Below are 18,733 nucleotides of genomic sequence, written 5' to 3'. Positions count from 1 at the left end.
CGGCCCAAGGCAGCCCCATGGGCAGAGTGAAGTGTATTTAAAAGGTAGGACATACACTGGTGTGTTTTACATGTCCTGATAGTAAAATGCTGCTAAATTTGTTTTTCACTATTGCAAGACCTGTATCTCCCACACCGTAACATGAGGATTGCATTGAAATACTTTTTTTACGTGCACTTTCCTATTGGGAGCAGATAGAGAAATGGAGAACGGGGTCTAGGAACTTATAATTTAAAAATATATATTTGGGTGGAATTGGGTTTTTGAGTTGTACGTTTGAAAGAGCCACTTTTCGAAAGTGAGCATTTTCTTGCATAACCATTCTGTGCCCCTGCCTGCCTGTGGAATACACATCTGGGTCAGGATCACAGTTGGGCTGTTTGTGCATTCACTCTAACAGCCACACAAAGGTAGCTGAGGTGTGCCCTGCATATCCTGAAGGCTCTTCCTGAGCTAAAGTAGTGGGAGGAGCGGACACTTGCATCTGAATACGGCTGTGCCTGTCCTTACACAAAACAGTCTCCAAGCTCCTTGAGTGTATCTGGGACCGCGGCAGGGAAATCACGGTCTTCTGCACTACAAAGACTTCTCTTTGAAGTTTGCCTACTTCAGAGAGAAATTGGTATAAGGACTGGACCTCTGACACCACATAGAACCCTTCTGGACTGAGGACATTCTGCAAGGAAGAAGAGCTGGATGCTGTAGGAGGGACTCCGCTGTTGCTTTGCTGTGCTGGCCTGCTGTTTGCTGCTTTTGTCCTGGGAGTGAAAGGACTGGACTTTGTTTTCTACATCCTGCTTTCCAAGGTTCTAGAAGGGCTTGAACTGAGCTTGCTTCCTATTATGAAGTCTCACGGCCATCAAAGACTCCACCTGCCAATGCCTACGCTCTCTTGCTGAGAGTCCTGACTTGCCAACTGGTGTCAAATCCAGTTCCTGGGACCTTGGAAGTGAGCTTTGGTGCAAGAAAGAAGAAACTAAGCATAGCGACTCCAAAGTGACTTCAGAACAGGCACCGCTCTCCGACTCTGCGCCGTTGCCTGCAGCTGAGCTGAGTTGTGACTGCAACACCGCAAAGTCGACGCCTCACATCTTGACCTGCTGGATTAATCAACCCCGCCTTGAGGTAAGGAACTGATGCTTCGCCATTGATGCCGCATCACCTCCCCTGCAACTGTAAGGAACGGACGCCTTTTCACCTCCCCTCCCTCGAAGCAAGGAACTGAACCCTCACCTCCCCAGTAGCAGTAAGGAATCAACGCCGCACCTGCGCCAGCAAAGCTTCACCTCCCTGATTCCGTTAAACGTCTGTTTCCTCAATGTTTTCTAAGGTACTGTACCCAGGGCCAGTGTGACTCCTTGACCTGCCCGCACTCCCTCGCGAGTGGTATCAGACTATTGGAAGCGACTGTCAGGATGCTGTGATATTTCCAGTGAGCTACTGTGTTTCTAGGTGCTAGACTAAGATTTAAACTTTGAAAATTCTTATTTTTACTTGTGCAGGTTAGATTTTTGTTGATTTGATCGTGTTTGCTCAGAAAATATTGGCTATTTTTCTAAATTGGTGTGGATTACTTTGTGGTGTTTTCACCATGTTACTGTGTGTGTACACATTGCCTCTGGGATAAGCCTGACTGCTCGTGCCAAAGCTACCAACGGGATGAGCAGGGGTTATCTTTCCTGTGTGGCTCACTTATCCTGACCAGAGTGAGGGTCCCTACTTGGACGGGATGCAAACCACTGCCAACTAGAGACCCCATTTCTAACGCCTCATTACAGTGTTTTCTGACTGAAGTGCTTTATAAATGCATGACAACAACCACCAAGTGGCCACTTGACAAATGCGCCCAAATCAACTTTAAGAGTACTATTCTTAAAATATATCAAAATATAAGTGATACACTGTTCCAACCATGAAAAAATGGAAACTAGTGACAGGGGTCCTAAATTCTAGGAGCAAGAAGCCTCACACACCCGTAGGATGTCATGCTTCATCATTGGCACTGCTCCTCGTCAGACCCACTTCAGGAACCACGGACCGGGGTAGGTTCCCGCTTGGCCAGAGCAGCTATTTCAAACGTCATTTAGCGCTGGGCCATAGGTCTTTGTGTTCCTAGGAAGCTCGTCTTCTAATCTAGGACGGGCGTCAGTTAGGAATTATCGATTCCATATTTATGTAAGTGATTGTTACTCCCCCCAGGTATTCTCTGGCCTACAGTAACTTGTACACTTTGTATGGAAACATATGTGGCCTTTATTATTTAGGAGATACACATAGTCACATAAGGTCCGGATGAAGCATCACTGGATCCGTTTGGACCACCAGGATGCGAAACATGTTGACCCATGATAGGGTAGGCTTTGGAGAATTCCCAGACTCCTACCTTTGACATATCTTTTTCTCTAAAGAGTGATTGATCTTAATTTCTTTATTCACTCTACTGACTGTACTTTTAAACCTTGGCCCTGACCGTCCATCTGGTCTAATAAATCTATTGTCTCAGTGGCGGTTTAGAGAGCCAATTTTAAACCACGTTCTCTTCTGATCTCCTTTGACACTTCTTTCACCTTTGGGGTCACGGCACCACCATATAAAAAGATCTCTGGCAAAGAGCCCCGCCACCAGGGGTGGTGCCCGTCAGACATTGCAGTGCCGGTCTGACGAGGAGCAGTGCCAATGATGAAGCATGACATCCTACGGGTGTGTGAGGCTTCTTGCTCCTAGAATTTAGGACCCCGGTCACTAATTTCCATTTTTTCATGGTTGGAACAGTGTATCACTTATATTTTGATATATCTACTAGGAGAATATACACTGGACCATTAATTTCTCCCGATCCCTCATTTTTTTGAGTACTATTCTTAAACGCACATAGTGATCAATATAAAAACATTTACCTGATCTTAATCATGAGCAATATCTGCTAATACTAAAGCCCATATTTCTGGAAATAAAAATTGTGGGGCCACCTACCATATAAGCTATGCAAACTTTACTCTGCTCTCAAATGAAGAGCAACTGGATATAAAGCTTAAAGAGTTCATTTGAGAGAGATGTAAATAACACCTGTGGCAAAGCCAACATATGTCTATGAGAGCTACTGGCTTTGGCAATTTTTTGTAGATATGCTGTACCGCAGCACAAATGTTTTGCAGTGTGGCTAAAATGTATTTAAAAAAGCACTATGATGCAGTGAGGGATAATGCACCTTTTTCAAATGCATTAGCACTGTATACATCAGACTCCTTTTTTTAATTAATATTTTTAGCCATGCTACACAGCAGCCCCACTGCTATACAACATGTTTCCAAATCACTGCCTAAGTTTGCAATGACCATACACTACAAAAAGTATCCCATACTTAACGACATTACTCTGAGGAAAGAGTTTTGATGCATCCAGTCGATGACACACTAAGTCCGTGAAAAACTTCTTCTTATGCTCTGGCATAATGATAACTGAGTATTGCCTGTTCCGGAGAGCAAGGTCTGAACTAACACTCTCAGGTGATGGGTGAAAGGAGAGAAAAGTGTGGGTCACCCAGAGGTAGTCTATAATGCTTATCAATCTTCCAATGATATGCTGAGCACGGAACTAGTTTTCCCCAGGAAGCAATCTAAGGGAGACTCATTAAAAGGAAGCAAGCGATTTCTAGAAACTGTGGAGAGTTGAAAAATTCCTGTCAAAATGTTTGATTTCACTTCAGCTGAAGGCAAGGCAATTCTCAAGTCTTCACCTCCTTTTGGACAACTGCTGTGAAAGACAAGATGGTTTCCGATGCAGAGCCAGAGATGTAGGGAATGACACTTTCTGGAGATGTACACATGCCACTACATTTTGCTGATCCAATTACATCTAGCATCAGTATTTTAAGGGGAAAAGGAGTTCTCAGCTTCTGAATCACCCTTATTCATCCATAGACCTCACATTCTTTAACAAAGTGTAGGAGGCAGGCCTGGTTTGTAGTGGGTACCTAAGGTACTTACACCTTATACTAGGTCCGGTTATCCCTTATTAGTGAAATGTAGTCAGTGTCAAGAAGCCAGGCTGTCTAGAAGTAGCTGTAGGGAGAGCAGCTAAGTCTGAACTAGGAGACCAGCAAAGCTCTTGCAATACCACAGTAGTCACAAAGTACCCACACACATGAGAGACAATACGCAGTGTTACCAAAAAACAAAAAAGGTACTTTATTTCAGTCACACAATGCCAAAATACTTTGGAGACTATACTCCCTTAGGAGGTAAGTAAATTACACAATATATACACTAGTAGCCAAAAACAGGTAAGTAACTGGTCATAAAATAGTGCAAACAGTGAAACTCACAATAGTTTGCAATGGGCCTAGGGGGAACACAAACCATATACTAAAATAGTGAAATGCGAAAGTCGTTTTCCCACATAGGCAAACATAGTGTGTAGAGGGGTGCTGGGAGTGTAAGAAAACACCAAAGGTAAGTAAAGAACGATGGATTAAACCCAGATCTGTGACTGGGGGTGAGTGTTTGCATTGTCAGCACTCCATCCATCATCCTTTTGTGTTGCTAAAGTTGCCCTAAGTGGGAAGGGTATGCCCAGACGTGGGTCCCTTGCTCACTGTGCCACTGGAATCAAGCTAGCCTGGCTGAAGAAGGGTGATACCCTGAAACAGGTCCCAGGATGCTAGTTTCCGGTCCAGGGAGGACCTGGCCTGGCAGTTCGGGCTGGACTGTTCCCATGAGGAACAGGGTCAAGACTGATTTGCATATGGCTGGGTCCAAACTGGGGTGGCATGGTGAGCAAAAGAACGATGGATTAAACCCAGATCTGTGACTGGGGGTGAGTGTTTGCATTGTCAGCACTCCGTCCATCATCCTTTTGTGTTGTTTAAGTAAAAAACCCCACCCAAGAGCCCAGGAAAGCAGGAGTAGAACAAGCAAGTTTCCTAAAACACACTAGAAGTCGTGATAGGAGATAATGCAAGAACCAGAAGAGACTGCAAGACACCAACTATGGATTCCTATACTTGAAGACCTGTGGAAGAAGGGGACCAAGTCCAAGAAGCACTGCCGAGTCCAGGGAGAACAGGAGCCCCTGCTAACCCAGATGAAGGTGCAAAAGAAGAACCACGGGTGAGAAGACAAACTCAGTATTGCACCAAAGAAGACAGATGCATGTTCCTGGTTGGTGCAGAAGATGCCCCATGGCGGATGGATGAATGCAGTCTGGTTCGCGTCGCTGAATTACGCAAACAAGCCTTGGCTCACGCAAAACACGCGGTTTCCGGAAAATGACGCTGCCCGGGACCAGGAGGGACCTGGTGGCCTTTACACAGGTGGGGGAGGCAACGGGGGGTCTCAGAAACTCAGAGACCTTGTCGCGTGGGCTCTCATTATCCTAAATGAGACTACTGGATTTCTAGGCAGCAGGATCGATAACGGTGTGGGGGAATGAGTCTGACCCACTTGTAAAGAAGTCTGTCACCCTAAATCCGGTTTTTGCTCCGGCTAACTAGCAGTGCCTCATTTCTCCCACGGGGAAGAAATGATTAGGCAGCCGAGCGCATGACATCTTTGGAACTTCTCAGGGAAGTCGTGGTCACTCAGATCCAAACCAACTCTCTCATTTACAATATGATCTCATATACAAATGACAAAGACAGTATAAGTTTTATATAATGTTTTAATAAAACGACTGTATTTTAGATAATAAGGCGTGAGCCGCAATAACCAGAACAATACAACACAGTAGGATTGAAATAGTCACCAGGAGAGTAAAACATAAGAACAAAGCTATCATAGTGCCTAACAGTTTCTACTCTCCCTCTGCTTGTTCTATTTAGAGCACAGCATGTTAAGCTTCTAGCTTGCCTTTCCGAATCACTGGGGAGACATCAGCCCTCATACCTGAGCAAAGGCCTGTGATCTGGTTCAGCATCTGCAACGAGGCAGTCAGCGTTTAGTTGTGGTTCCCTGGTCGGAATCTCCCTCTTGCGTGTATTGGGACAAGGAAGTGATTTTATAACTAACATGTCATCGTGATCACAAAATGTCCCTACGCAGGAATGCCAAATCTAAACTCCTACCACGTCTATCGGCAATGTACCAGACTGTATCCTGAAGCACAGAGTGAATATGTTATGGAGAACTCCAGTGCTGAAGTAGGCAAAACAGTGTGATATGAATAAAAAACAACACCGTAGAACTGGCTATTTGAAAAATAACAGTACGAAGCCTAATAAAAAGCATTTAGAGCAAAGTGCACAGAGGCTCTAAGCTGTCAGCAAATGAATAAAATACATTCAGGGCAAAGTGCACAAAGGCCTAAAGCCTGAAGCTAATGCGCAAAGGATACGTAAAACTAACCACACTACAACCTCAGAAGTCCAGGCAGCGCGTACAGGAGTCCCACAGCATGGGGACAAAGGAGTTGCACGTGAAGGCCCACGCAGCACGACACAAAGGATTCTCAAGCCACCGGAGAACCACTCAGGAAGCTGTGCGTCGCAGGATGGAGTGCTGAGGGCCTAGGCTGTGCTATGCACAAAGAACTTCTTGGAAGGTCGCACACAAGCCTTGGCAACTGCAAATCACGAGGTGCACCCGGGTACTGTCTTGCGTGGGGAGGCACCCAATTACCTTCACCAAAGTTGAACAGCTGGACGTTGGGACTGTCTGGGTCACTTTAGTCCACCACCCGTGTTGCTGGATCCACGCCTGTCGCCTGGACAGGGGACCCACGCCACTGGTCGAAGCTGCAAAGAGGTGCCTGCTGAAGCAGGAAAGTGACTCTGTCACTCCACAAGAGATTCCTTTGGTTCTTCTCGTGCAGGCTGAAGAAAGGCAGTCCTCGGAGGATGCACGACCTGGAAACTGTTACAGTTGCTGGCAGAAGCTGCAGATACAATGTTGCAGAAGTCGTCTTATCTTCTTTGTTGCAGTTTTGTAGAGTTCCTGGAGCAGTGAGCGGTTGATCCGTCAGTAGAAGATGAAGTAAAGGATGCAGAGGATTCCTGCTGGAGTTTTGCAATCCGAATCTGAAGAAACACCCAGAGGAGAGACCCTAAAATAGCCCTGAGGGGTATTGGTCACCTAAACAGGTAAGCAACTATCAAGAGCCTTCTCTGACGTCACCTGCTGGCACTGGCCACTCAGATGCTCCCAGAGTGTGCCACCACCTTGGAATCCAAGATGGCAAAACCCAGGGACACTGGAGGAGCTCTGGGCACCACCCCTGGAGTGGTGATGGTTAGGGGAGTGGTCACTCCCCTTTCCTTTGTCCAGTTTTGCACCAGAGCAGGGACTGGGGGGGGGGGTCCCTGAAGCGGTGTAGACTGGATTATACAAGGAGGGCACCATCTGTGCCCTTCAAAGCATTTCAAGAGGCTCTGGGAGGATACCCCTCCCATGCCTGTAACACCTATTTCCAAAGGGAGATGGTGTGTAACACCCTCCTCCCAAAGGAAATGCTTTGTTCTGCCTTCCTGGGACTGAGCTGCTCAGGCTCCAGGAGGGCAGAAGCTGGTCTGTGAGGTGGCAGCAGCTGGGGCTGCAGTGAAAACCTCAGAAGGCTGGTATGATAGTACTGGGGGACCACTGAAGAGTCCCCAAAGGGCATGGAATTGTGCAACCAATACTGTAATCAGTATGGGGTACAATTCCCAGTTATTAGACACATTACATGGCCATATTCGGAGTTACCATTGTGAAGCTGTACGTAGGTATTGACCTATGTGCAGTGCACACTTAAAGTGGTGTCCACGCACTGACAAAGTCTTGGAAAATGAGCCTGGACGACGTGGGGGGCACCTCTGCTAGTGCACCCAGCCTTCAGGGTTGGAAGACCTGATATATAGGTGACTTATAAGTGACATGGTGCAGTGAAAATGGCTGTGAAATAGTGCATGCACCTTTTCACACAGGCTGCAATGGCAGTCCTGTAGAAGCCTTTGTATGGGCTCCTTATGGGTGGCAAAAGAAATGCTGAAACCCATAAGGATCCCCTGGAACACCAGTGCCCTGGGTACCTAGGTACCATACACTAGGGACTTATAATGGGGGACCAGTATGCCAATTAGGAGTGAAAAACTGAGTTACCAGTATATAGTGACAAATTTAAAAACAGAGAAAGCATGTGCACTGTAGTTCTAATTAGCAGGACTTCAGTGACAGTTTAGAAAACAGTCAAACACACTGACAAGCAGGCCGTAACCCATAAGCACTGGGGCCCTGACTAGCGGGATCCCAGTGAGAGTCAAAAACACTGACATCTTGCAGAAGTTGTGAGTAACATGCCAAAAAGAGGGTACTTTCCTACACCTACCCCACCCCCACTACCACCACCACAAACGAGGGACAATAAGGCTAACCTTGCCCAGATGAGTCTCCACTGTCTAAGTGGAAATATCTGGAGAGTCTAACTGCATTGGAGTGGTTACTCCCAGGTCTATGTTCCACTGTAAAGTCCATAACCTGTAGGGAAAAGGACCACCTCATCGATTTAGGCTTTTCTCCTTTCATCGGTTTTAACCATGAGAGGTTTGTGGTCTGTCTGAATTATGAAATGAGTCCTAAACAAGTGGAGTCCTAGCTTCTTCAGGGCCCAGACCACAGCAAAGGCCTCCCTCTCTATGGCTAACCAATGCTTTTCTCTAGGGGTCAACCTCCTACTAATGAAAGCAACAAGTTGATCCTGGCCCTCTGAGTTTAATTATAATAACACTGCCCTAACCCCTACCCCAGAAGCATCAATGACATTCTTAGGATAGTTTGGGCTTTTCAGGACAGGTGCAGTACACATAGCCTCCTTAAGCTCCTCAAAAGCTTTCTGACAGCTGGCTGTCCATAATAACTTCTTGGGGATTTTCTTTGAGATGAAGTCATTAAGAGGGGGCAACAATGGAGCCATAGTTCTTAATAAACCTCCTGTAATACCCAGTGAGACCAAGAAAGGCTCTGACCTAGGTCTGAGTAGCAGGGGGAGACCAGTCTAAAATAGTGTGCATCTTCCCCTGTACAGGTTCAATCTGTTCCCCACCAACTAGGTGTCCCAGATAAACCTCTTTCCCCTGCCTTAACTGGCACTTTGAAGCTTTGATAGTGAGGCCTGCCTTTTGCAGGGCCCCCAAAACTTTCTACAGGTGGACCAGCTAGTCATCCCAGGTGGAGCTAAATACAGCAATATCATCTAGATATGCTGCATGGAAAGCTTCCGGGCCTTGGACTGTATTCACCAGCCTTTGGAAAGTTGCAGGTGCATTCTTCAGGCCAAAGGGCACAACTGTAAATTGGTAATGCCCTCCAATGGTTGAGAATGCAGTTTCGGGTTTAGCATCTTCTGATAGCTTGATCTGCCAATACCCTGCACTCAAGTCAAAAGTGCTCAGATACTTGGCAGAGGCCAGTGTATCAATAAGCTCATATGCCCTAGGAATAGGGTGTGCCTCAGTCTTAGTGACTGTGTTGAGCCCTCTATAATCCACACAAAACCTCATCTCCTTTTTCCCATTCTGAGAATGAAGCTTTGGTACTAGCACCACTGGGCTGGCCCAGGGGCTATCTGAGTGCTCAACCACTCCAACATCTTCTGAGCTTCAGAATTAGAACAGTCTCTGACATGGTCAAGCTGCCTATAAATCTTACTTTTGACAGGTAAACTGTCTCCAGTATCTATGGTATGCTCACAACAAGTGGTCTGACCAGGTGTAGGTGAAAAGAGTTCAGAGAATTGACAGAGGAAGTTCCTGCAGTACCTCCTTTTGTTCTGCTGTAAGGCAGTCTGCAAGGATAACTCCTTCCACTGAGCCATCAGCTGCAGTGTTGGAGAAGAGGTCAGGAAGAGGGTCACTCTCTTCCTCCTGCCCCTCATCAGTGGCCATGAGTAGGGCCAAGTCTGCTCTACCATAGTAAGGTTTCAGGCGGTTCACATGAAGTACTCTTAGATGACTCCTGGGAGTGCCTAGGTCCACCAGGTAGGTGACCTCACCCTTCTTCGCCACCATGACATGTGGTCCACTCCATTTGTTCTGGAGTGTTCTTGGTGCCACAGGCTCCAATCCTCACACCAAAGCAAAAACAACACCTTCTGTCCTGGATGGTACTCAGTCAGGACAGCCTTCTGGTCATGGCATTGTTTCTGTAACTCTTGGCTTGCCTAAAGGTTTGAGTGGCGGTTTTCATGTACTCAGCCATTCTACCTCTTAGGCAAAGTACATAGTCCACAATGTCTTGTTTAGGGGGCTTCAAGGGTTGCTCCCACCCGTCTTTGACAAGTGCAAGTGGACCCCTAACAGGGTGACCAACACAAGTTCAAAGGGGCTGTAGTCCACCCCTTTCTGGGTACCTCCCTGTAGGCAAAAGGAGGCATGGCAGGAGGAAATCCCATCTCCTCCTGAGTTTTTTATTTTTAGAGAGCCCCATGATCATGCCTTTGAGAATTTTTGTTAAATCTCTACACCAATCTGTTAGTTTGTGGATGATAAGGTGTGGTGAATTTATAGGTTGCACCATATTCCTTCCACATTGCTTTTAAGTATGCAGCCATGAAGGTACAAACCATGTATGATGCTACCTCTTTGGGGAAGCCCACCCAGGAAAATATTCCCATTAGGGTATTTGCCACTGAAGGTGCTGTAGTCGTACTTAGAGGGATAGCTTCTGGATATCTAGTGGCATGGTCCACTACCACTAAGATAAATCTATTTCCAGAAGCAGTTGGAGGGTCAAGGGGGCCAACAATGTCAACCCCAACCTCAGGCAGTGGTATTAAGGGAGCCTTTGGAGTGCAACCAGTCTTGCCACTGGCTTGGCAAGTGACACAAGTCTTCTGACATGTGAGGCCAGTCTGTCCTAAGTCTTACTTTGCCGCAAATGCCCCAAATGTCCAGTCAGGGGAATGTCATGTGCCAGTGCTACGAGGAATTCCCTATACTGCAAGGGAATGACCAGTCTCCTGGAAGCACCAGGTTTTGGGTCCCTCGCCTCAGTATAAAGGAGATTGTTCTCCCAGGAAACTCTGAATCACTGACATCCCCTGCTTCCTGTTGGACAGCTTGCTGTCTCAAACCCTCTAGTGTGGGACAGGTCTGCTGTGCCACACTCAGCTCTATCTGGCAGCCCCACCTGCACCCCAGAGCTCAGCTGCATCAGCCTGAAGCTCCTCAGGTGTAGGCTCTGCACAGGGAGCTGACTCCTCTGCATCAAAAGGAGAATCTTCTGGAGAGGGAGGGATAGTGGACAAGGGTTTGCCTTTTCTACCCCTGGTTTTTGGGAGCACATGGTCCATTGTCCCCAGATTCAAGGATGGGCCCCATCGGAAAAAGCATCTCTGGATGCGGAGCGGGAGTAGGTGCTTGAGAGGCCTTATCTGACACCCAAACGTGCGGATCAATACATTGGCAGGACTACATAGGCTCTCCACTTTTTCCAATGGGGCCCATCCTTGAATCTGGGGAGTGTTCCTGTACCACAAAGTTCACATACTTTACCATAAATGTGAGGATTAAGTACGATTCTATGACTTTTCTGAGGTCCTGACGTATCGCACCAAGATTTGGATAGACTTATTTCAGCGAGAAACATGTTCGCCTTCTATATTAGGGAAGTGTAGGAATGCCCTACTCTACCACACATATACTTAATCCCTAGACTACAGGGTTCTCTGACATTATATATTATTTTGTGAATAGGGTAAGACAGTCATTCTTGCTTCCCCTGACCATTTCTACTTTTAAATCTTGACAGAGGCCCATACTCTTAATAAATTACGTTACTGTAGGGTCCTACTAGTCAATTTTAAACATTTCTTCTCACCAAACCCACTTTTTTTCATTCACAGTAATGTTCTTTAAAAGATCCCCGGTAAAGAGCCCCCATGAAGGGTCCGTCAGATATTGCAGTGCTGGTCTGACAAGGAGCAAAGCCCGATGATGAAGCATGTCACCAATTGGTGAGTGAGGGCTCCTGTTCCTGATATAGGTTATCCACAGGGACTGCTTTGGATCTCCCCTACACTTGGGTGAAATCCATACAGATATATTTCTTTTGGAACTGTGCATCCTTTTTTCCACGACGGGTATGGGAGTTTCCTGCACAGGACCTTCTCCAAAAAATAAACCTCCCACCTCATAAGCCCTTCTTTTTGTTAGTTGAAGTTAGAACTCCAACAGCAGGCTCAAAACACCTAAGCTTGCAGGCGTGTTGTATCTCCTTCCCAATAAGCTCCAGCAGGGAGAGGGTCAGGGCCAGACAGATAAACGAAATCCTACATCATTGGTGCGTGCTGTGCCAAGATGCCCAGGATCCTGGAAAATATCAACCTACCGTTTGGCATTCTTTAAAACACCACAGCCACCAGCCAGTTTAACATCCCAGAACTTTGTCTATTTCCCAACATCACAGACTGTCAAAGATGAAGCTATTCAGAAGCTGCTGTGCAAGCATCTTCCCTGTACTGAAGAGATTTTTCCAGTCATATTTGTCTGGTTCAGAAGAAAGGAGAAGGTCACTGGCTCATGTTAAATCTGAAACAAAAACTGGTTACTCCACAAGATGGAGGATTTCTATCTTTTGACAGATCTCCTAAGAGAATAGGACTGGATGGCACACATAGACTAAAAGGTTCATCCCTGAATTGTCCAGCTTTTCCTCCTTACTGCAGGTCCCTGCAATTTCAAAGGAAACGTCAGACATACCAATTCACCTCCCTTCCTTTCGGCAGGTCCTTGATGTTTCACCAAGATGAAAACATCTTTTTCAAGAGAGAGACCACCAAGTATGTAGATACCGAACCATTATTTAAGTCACAAAAGCAGCCAACACAAATGTAGACAAAATAGATATTGTCAGGTCATGTTATTAGATTTTTTAGGGAATGGCCTGTGAGCTAGTTTCAGACATCAATTGGGGGTTCATAAGTATTTAAGATGTTTTGATATGTAAAGTGGTGGAACATGGTTAAATTACCACTTTATTTTTTAAACCTACAGACCATGCACCTTTACAAAAAAACTATTGATTTAAGAAAATCAACATTTCATGAAAGGCAAATAGGATGGTTTAATTAGACCTCATATAACCTACCTCAAGTAAAGGATGGTGATATGGAATGTTTGAGTGTTTAGTAATTGCAGATACTCGTTATGCAACACTTAAACATTAAGTGTGCAATTACATGTTTTGTTTCGGTTGTTTCAGCTTAACGAAAAGTGCTGGCAGATTACAAATATGGGTTGTAGCAGTTGATTAAGATGTGGATAATAGCACAAAGACTGAGCTTCATATACTTGTGCATTGTATTTTGAGAAGCAGGGATTTTCAGTAAACTCTAAATAGACCTTTGAGGGATTTGGTCCTTTCTGCTGTTTAGGTTGAGCGTGCATACGCGTTGACCTTTTGTAAGTATTGTGGGCTTTTAACCATGCCCATCTCACGACAATAACTTTCATTTGTTCCTGGCCTTGCCTTTCAAAAAACATCTTAATGTCAATGGTAAATGGTTTATGTGTGTCCCGCCTTAAGGCTGTTTTTGTCTCGACTTGCAGATCGCTCGTTACATGGATTATTGCACGATTGCTGATATACTTCAGCATGGGTTAACTGTTTTTTTCTTTTGTCGCTCTCCTTCATGCTGCATGGCAGGCATGGCGCTCAAGCATGAACAGGCACAACAGTGAACTCGCTCATCGATCATGGAGCGCTGGTCACATTGTTCACTGTTATCTAATCAGAGTAATTTCTTGTGGCTCTCCCCTTAAAACATTTTAAATTGGTACATGCTTTACGTAAAACAGAAATACTGAAAGCGAAAGCGCCTCTCCTGGCACAGCGGGAGAGCTGATACCACAGTATTCAGTGCATTTGGGAAACTTGTCCCATAATGTCTTGCAGGGCATTACTTTTACAAACAAATTGTGCTCATTACTCAGCCGATGGTGGTCCTAGGACAATGGGACCACCACCAAAACATTTAGAACAACACACTCTTTCTGTCTATGTCATCTCTGGAACCCCATACTAGGTTAATGGGGACCCCAAAATAATAACCCCTCCCACCATTCAGTTTCTTTTTAAGCACATTCTTGGCAGGAACCTTTGTTTTACAGCTGGTAATAGCCTGTGTGGTAAGGGCCTTATTTGTAATATTATTATTATAGGGCTGCTAACACTGAAAATGTGTAATGCACTATATCCTCTAGGGGCTTAATATATGGTAACACTGCATTATTTATTGCCATTTTCTTTTTGTGTGATTATGCCCTCTAGGGAACAACTATATAGTTACACGACCATGTTTCTTACAAATGCTATTTTCATTGTGGTGCCTTTTAGGGGCTGTTTTAAGCATTACAGTCATATGAAGATACTAAAATATTCATGGCATGGAAACTTGCCCCATAATACTTTGCAGGCCATTACTTTTACAAAACTTTTTGCTCATAACTCAACCTGTGGTGGCCCTGGGACAATGGGACCACCTTCAAAACGTTCTGTCTACATCATCTCTGGGTCCCCACTCCAGGGTAGTGGGGACCTCAAAATAATAACAACTTCCACCGTTCAGTTTCTTGTAAATTTGCTCATGGCTAGAACTTTTGGTTTCACAGCTGGGAGATTTTTTTTTTTTTTTAAAGGCCTTGTTTGCAATATCAGTGCAGTAGGCCTGCTAGCCCTATAAACGCCCTCTAGGGGCTAAGTATATGGTTACACTGCATTACTTTCACCAGTTTTTTTTATGTGTTTATGACTTCTAGGGGCTAACTATAAGGTTACATGACCATGTTTCTTACAAATGATATTTTTATTATAGTGCCCTCTAGGGGCTGTTTAAAGCATTACAGTCTAATACCAAAAGTTTATTTCTGATAAAGGTTTATATGATAATTGTATATGTTTAATAAGCTCCCCTCATTACAATTAGGACCATGATTCAGACCAACATAACATCCTTAATACACCATGATTCAGACCAACATAACATCCTTATTACACTATGACTGCTTGAACACTCTTGATATGTTTGGGTGGCCCTTCTAGTTTATTTCTCCTCTGTGGCTGTCTTGCGTCTTTTTTGTGGAGAATTGTGTTAGCCAGCCAGCCAGCACCTCTGATGGTGGGGTGGTAAAAGTGGTATTCTACTGGAATTAGCGTGGCAGATTTAAATTAGGATGCTAAATGGCAACATTTTCATTTTTTGCTGTATACAGAAGAAGAATCTAAATGGAAGTGCTTTAGTTTTATGCAGAGCCACGGAATTATATGACAGGAAAAGACAAACTTATGAGGGAGGGTTGACCAATTTATGTGACAAGAAAAGTCCAGATATGAATTTAGATGCCAACAGCTCTAACTCAAGCAATTGTAGTACCTAATGCATTGCAAATGCTGGTCTCTTTTTGTAGTGCTATTTGGTCAGTACTGTTACCAGCAGCATGTGCAATTAGGTGGACTCTTCACATGTATTAATTCAGAGAGCTCAGAATTCATATTCTTTTTGAGATTCTCTATCTGAAATTTGTTGCTGCAGTAATTGAAAAACTACTCAAATTATGCTAGCCCATTTCTCTCCAATAAAATACTAAATTCCTGATCATAGAAGGTTTGACCATCTTTAGACCTGTGACAATCTGACAGAGGTAATATACAGAAAATATTTAAAGTAAAATATCAACTTAAACTTTAAAGGTCTACCAACATGTAAGAAGCAGCATTAGGAACCATGTAGTTTCATATTAAGTTAAAACTGAACAACTGACAAAACTAACGTAAGCACAGAGGCAGCAAATGACTCACTCGCAATACGCAGTGCCTCATGCTCGGCTAAACAAGTGGTTTCTTCTGAAGTACTTGTACTCTTTTGCGTCTTTCCATCCTCCATATCCCCTGCCTGCATAGTCCTCTCTGTGTGGAGGAGCAAAACTATCATGTTGTGATCTGATTTGACGATGCTAAAATCTAAGCAACAACACAGGTGTCCATGAATTTACTACTAAAGCTAAAATGGGTTTCTAAGCTACTTTAAACAAAAAATATTGATTCAGATGTTGTATAATAAAAGTCCAGCTGTCCATAACATAACCAAGTGAGCAGTAAACAATACAATGCTGGTCACATAGAATACTGATAAAACATCACATTGGTGAAATAAATAGTGAAATATATAACTCTTGTAGAGAAAAACGTTGTGATTGTTCTTTTCATTTGGATGTATACAAAATTGAGACCACAATACTGGAAAACATGCACTTCTGGTTAAATAACAAGTTACTTACCTTCAGTAACGCTTTTTCTGGTGGATACAGTATCCAACTGTAGCTTTCTCATCTTTTGAGTACTACCGATGCATCAGCATACAATGGGAAAGTTTTCTTCTTTGATCTCCATGTCAACGAGGACATCACAATGGAACCGCTCCGCACGCGACTCGTCATTGGAGCCATAGGAAGTCCTGGCCAGCAATCTGACATCAGTGTCATTTTTTTTTTTTTTTTTTACCGTGACATTGATGCAAACGGCTGACCACCAACATCACAAGCACAACATGTGCTTACTCAATACAAGGATTTTTATATATATATACATCCATATATAAACATACATTTTGTATCTTCCACTTGCCAGAAATATATATATCTATATATATATATATATATATATATATATATATATATATATATATATATATATATATATATATATATATATATATATATATATATATAAATACTATTATATACAGCCAATTTAGTTTTTGGCTTAACCAGACAGGCAACGGGGAGGCAGGTGGGACAGTGAGGAATCCACAAGTAGATACTGTATCCACCAGAAAAAGCGTTACCGAAGGCATGTAACTTGTTCTTCTGCTGGATACATCTACCTGTGGATTCCCCACCTTTTGAAAAGAATCCCAAAGCAGTCCCACACTCAGAGGTGGGTGCCTGTCTGGCTATACCAAGAAGTCCTGCAGCACAGAACGGGCAAAATGCCCTTCCCTCCCCATTTCGGAGTCCAAGCAGTAATGTTTTGCAAAAGTGTGGAGGGAATTCCAAGTTGCCGCCTTACAGCTCTCAGTAACCGGTACACCCCTAGCCAAAAGCAGAAGTAGAAGACTTTGCTCAGGTCAAAGGAGCTCCAATACCCTCGGGAGGACCCTTCTTTGCCAGTGCATAACAAATTTTGATGCAAAGAATGACCCACATTGATATAGTTCTTTCGTGGACCGCCTTGCCCTTCATCTTGCCCACCTAGCCAATGAAGAGCTGATCGTCCGATTTAAACTCTCTTCTCCTGTCCACGTTAAAACGATCAATGCTCTTTTTGGATTCAGGCGGTGTAGCCTTTCCTCCTCCTTAGAGGGGTGGGGAGGAGAGTAAAAATAATGGCAGGGTGTCAGACTGCCCCAAATGGAAAGGAGTCACCACCTTTGGCTGGAAAGCCACCCTGGTTCTCAAAACTACCTTGCTGGCATGAAGAATGGTAAACAGGGGTTTTACTCTCACTAACACACCAAGCTAACATGATCGCTATGAGAAAAAACAGTTTTAAATGCAAGGAGTCTCAACGGGCAACTATGCAATTGTTCAAACGGTGTACCCATCAGATATGTTTAAACTAAAACTAAATCCCATAAAGGTATTTTAAACTGAGTGGGAGGAAACCTATTAGTCAAACCCTCAAGAAAAGTAAGAACTATGGGGACTTAAATAAAGAGGGTTGATCAGGTAAACAAATAAATGCTGACAGTGCAGACTGATAGCCCTTCATTGTCGCAATGCGCAACCTTGCTAAGCCAAAGAGAGCAAATTGTAAAACATTGAACAAATGGGCCTTTAAAGGATCAACATGCCTCTCCTCACACCATTTAACAAACTTGGCCCCATCTTTCAGCATAGACAGTTTTGGTGTAGTGTTGCCTTGCCTATAATATAACATCCACCACTTCTGGAGGAAGAGAAAAGGAATTCAGATTGCCCCTTTCAATCTCCAGGCATGTAGGTGTAGGCTCTGGAGGTGGGGATGTGGAACCTGCGACTGCGAGAGGAGGTCTGCCCTGTTAGAGAGAGAGAGAGCAGAGGGCACAGTGAGAGGTGAAGGAGGTGTGTGCACCACACCTTTCTTGACCAATCCGGGGCTATTAATATGACTTGGGCTCGGTCTTGGAGAATCTTCCTCAGAACCTGAGGAATCAAGAGTATGGGAGGAAACGTGTAAAGCAGCCGGTTGCTCCAGCTCAACTGAAATGCATCCCTAAGACGGGCAGTGTGCGTTCTCACAAGTGGCAAACAGATCTATCTGAGGCGTCCCCCATAAATGGCAGACATAAAGAACCACCTCTGGATGGAGTCGCCACTCGTGGACAGCTGAAAAGTGCCAGCTGAGGCTGCCTGAACATATGTTGAGAACTCCGGCCAAATGGTTTGCTACTATTCAAATCTGATAGCCCTGAGTCGAGGACCAAAGTCACAGAGCCTGTCTGTAGAGAAGATACAATCCTACTCCTCTCAGTTTGCCGATTTACCACACTGCGGTAGTGTTGTCAGTCAAGACTTGAACCGACTGACTGCAAAAGGAAGGTAAGAAAGGCCTTGAGAGCCAGGCTTATCACCCGCATCTCTAACAGATGGATATGAAATCTCTCTTTTTCCAGAGACCAAAGACCCTTGATCTCCAGATCTCCCAGATGTGCTCCCCACCCTAGAGTCTAAGCATTCGAGGGGACTGCGATCACCTGAGGTGGTAGGCAAAACGGTCTCCCTTGTGTT

At 44.6% G+C, this 18,733-nt stretch overlaps 1 protein-coding gene across 9 annotated transcripts in view; it reads right to left on the bottom strand.

Annotated features, from left to right (window-relative positions):
• The window catches only part of CCSER2 (coiled-coil serine rich protein 2), a 492,874-nt gene that overhangs the window by 295,597 nt on the left and 178,544 nt on the right, over nucleotides 1–18,733 (bottom strand). For 4 of the 9 annotated variants that reach the window (XM_069240582.1, XM_069240577.1, XM_069240578.1 and 1 more), the window contains exon 3: nucleotides 15,765–15,872. The exons of the other annotated variants lie outside the window; for them this stretch is intronic. In XM_069240582.1, coding sequence (XP_069096683.1) covers nucleotides 15,765–15,872 — 108 coding nt within the window. The remainder of the gene's footprint in view (nucleotides 1–15,764; nucleotides 15,873–18,733) is intronic. 9 annotated transcript variants of the gene reach the window in all.

This window comes from Pleurodeles waltl, chromosome 6 (assembly GCF_031143425.1).
Source record: "Pleurodeles waltl isolate 20211129_DDA chromosome 6, aPleWal1.hap1.20221129, whole genome shotgun sequence".
Classification (NCBI taxonomy): Eukaryota; Metazoa; Chordata; class Amphibia; order Caudata; family Salamandridae; genus Pleurodeles; species Pleurodeles waltl.
The sequence above is the reverse complement of the archived record's forward strand: the minus strand, read 5'-3'. Positions and strand labels throughout refer to the sequence as shown.